This window comes from Musca vetustissima, unplaced genomic scaffold (assembly GCF_032173495.1).
Source record: "Musca vetustissima isolate MV318-11 ecotype Yass unplaced genomic scaffold, APGP_CSIRO_Mvet_v1 utg6823, whole genome shotgun sequence".
NCBI lineage: Eukaryota > Metazoa > Arthropoda > Insecta > Diptera > Muscidae > Musca > Musca vetustissima.
In genome coordinates this window covers 1-1,286 of record NW_026883386.1, presented here as the reverse complement: position 1 = coordinate 1,286, position 1,286 = coordinate 1, and the positions used below count along the sequence as shown (strand labels likewise).

General features: G+C 42.1%; 1 protein-coding gene across 1 annotated transcript; it reads right to left on the bottom strand.

The window, feature by feature from the left end:
* Positions 1–202: 202 nt before the first annotated feature.
* LOC133330255 (membrane-bound alkaline phosphatase-like) lies at positions 203–1,281 on the bottom strand (the record flags this gene model as incomplete). Its single annotated transcript, XM_061538714.1, has 2 exons — positions 203–562; positions 625–1,281. Coding segments are annotated over 2 exons (996 nt in total), but the record flags the coding sequence as incomplete, so codon positions are not given.
* Between the last annotated feature and the right edge of the window lie 5 nt (positions 1,282–1,286).

Genomic DNA, 1,286 nt, shown 5'->3' with positions numbered 1-1,286 from the left:
TCATTAGCCATACGGCTAAAGGTGCAAATATTTGAAACATTCTGGCCCATTCCATAATCTCTTATCAAACGATCTCTGACGACACCAAAAATATTTCCCAAAATAACCAAATGTTTTTTTTCGTACATCATAAAATTCTCCAACAAATATTTATAACATCTAACAATTCAGATCTTAAACTACAAGTACTTCTATCTTAATCAGTCTATAATTAAATTCTAATCTAATCGCATGCCTTCAGGCCATTACCCACACACAGGGCATAGGCCATCATATGGGGAATGGCATTTTGTTCATAAACACCGGTAAATAGATGTGACCAAGGTCCAGAAGCATAAACGGCAACATCTTCACCACCATGTGTTTCCGAGTCACGAGGGAATGTGGCAGGATATTCATCATTGGCCTTGCCAGTCATCAACGTTGTGGGGTCGTGGCGAACACCATTTTTCGAATCATAGAATTTTGTATGGCCAGGTCCATTGGAGTAGCCTAACACCATCATGGGAGTTTTATCGTCCGGTTTTGTGGGGGAACTGGCAAAAATGTCACTGCCACGGTACTGAAAGGAAAAATTTTAAAAATTATTAAAACATTCCTGGTTAACCCTTTAGGTTATCTTACCGGATAACCACCATAGGTAAAGGCATGCGAATGATCAGCAGTCACTACAATCAAAGTATCCTCTTCATTGGTCATTTCCCGGGCCAATTGAATGGCCTTGGAAAACTCTACAGTTTCATCTAAGGCCTTCCTCGGTGTATTATCATGATGTGCCGAATCAATGCGTCCACCCTCAATGAACACAAAGTAGCCATTTTCATCTTGACTCAAAAATTCAATGGTTCGCCGGGTCATTTCCTCCAAGGTAGGTTGGGTGGCATTTTCATCTGTATCCAAACGGAATTCCAAATGGGAATCATGGAACAAACCCAAGATACGATCTACTTCTTTCAAATTTAATTTTGCCAATTCTTCCTTGGTCTCCACATAAGCATTGCGTGGGTTTTGGGCCTTATATTCCTCAATTAGATTACGACCATCGGTTCGCTTTCCTTTGCTGTAGAGCGATGAGTCCACGAAGTGGTGCTTACCACCACCCATCATAATTTTGAATTTACTACCCGTCTCACCATGAATCAGCTGCAGGGCAATATCATCAATGTTCGAGGTTCGACCACATGACTGCTTCACCTCGAAATCATTTTCCCAATTACGTTCGGCAATGTGAGCATAGGCACCAGCCGGTGAGGCATGTGTCACTCGGGTGGTTGTCACCACACCTG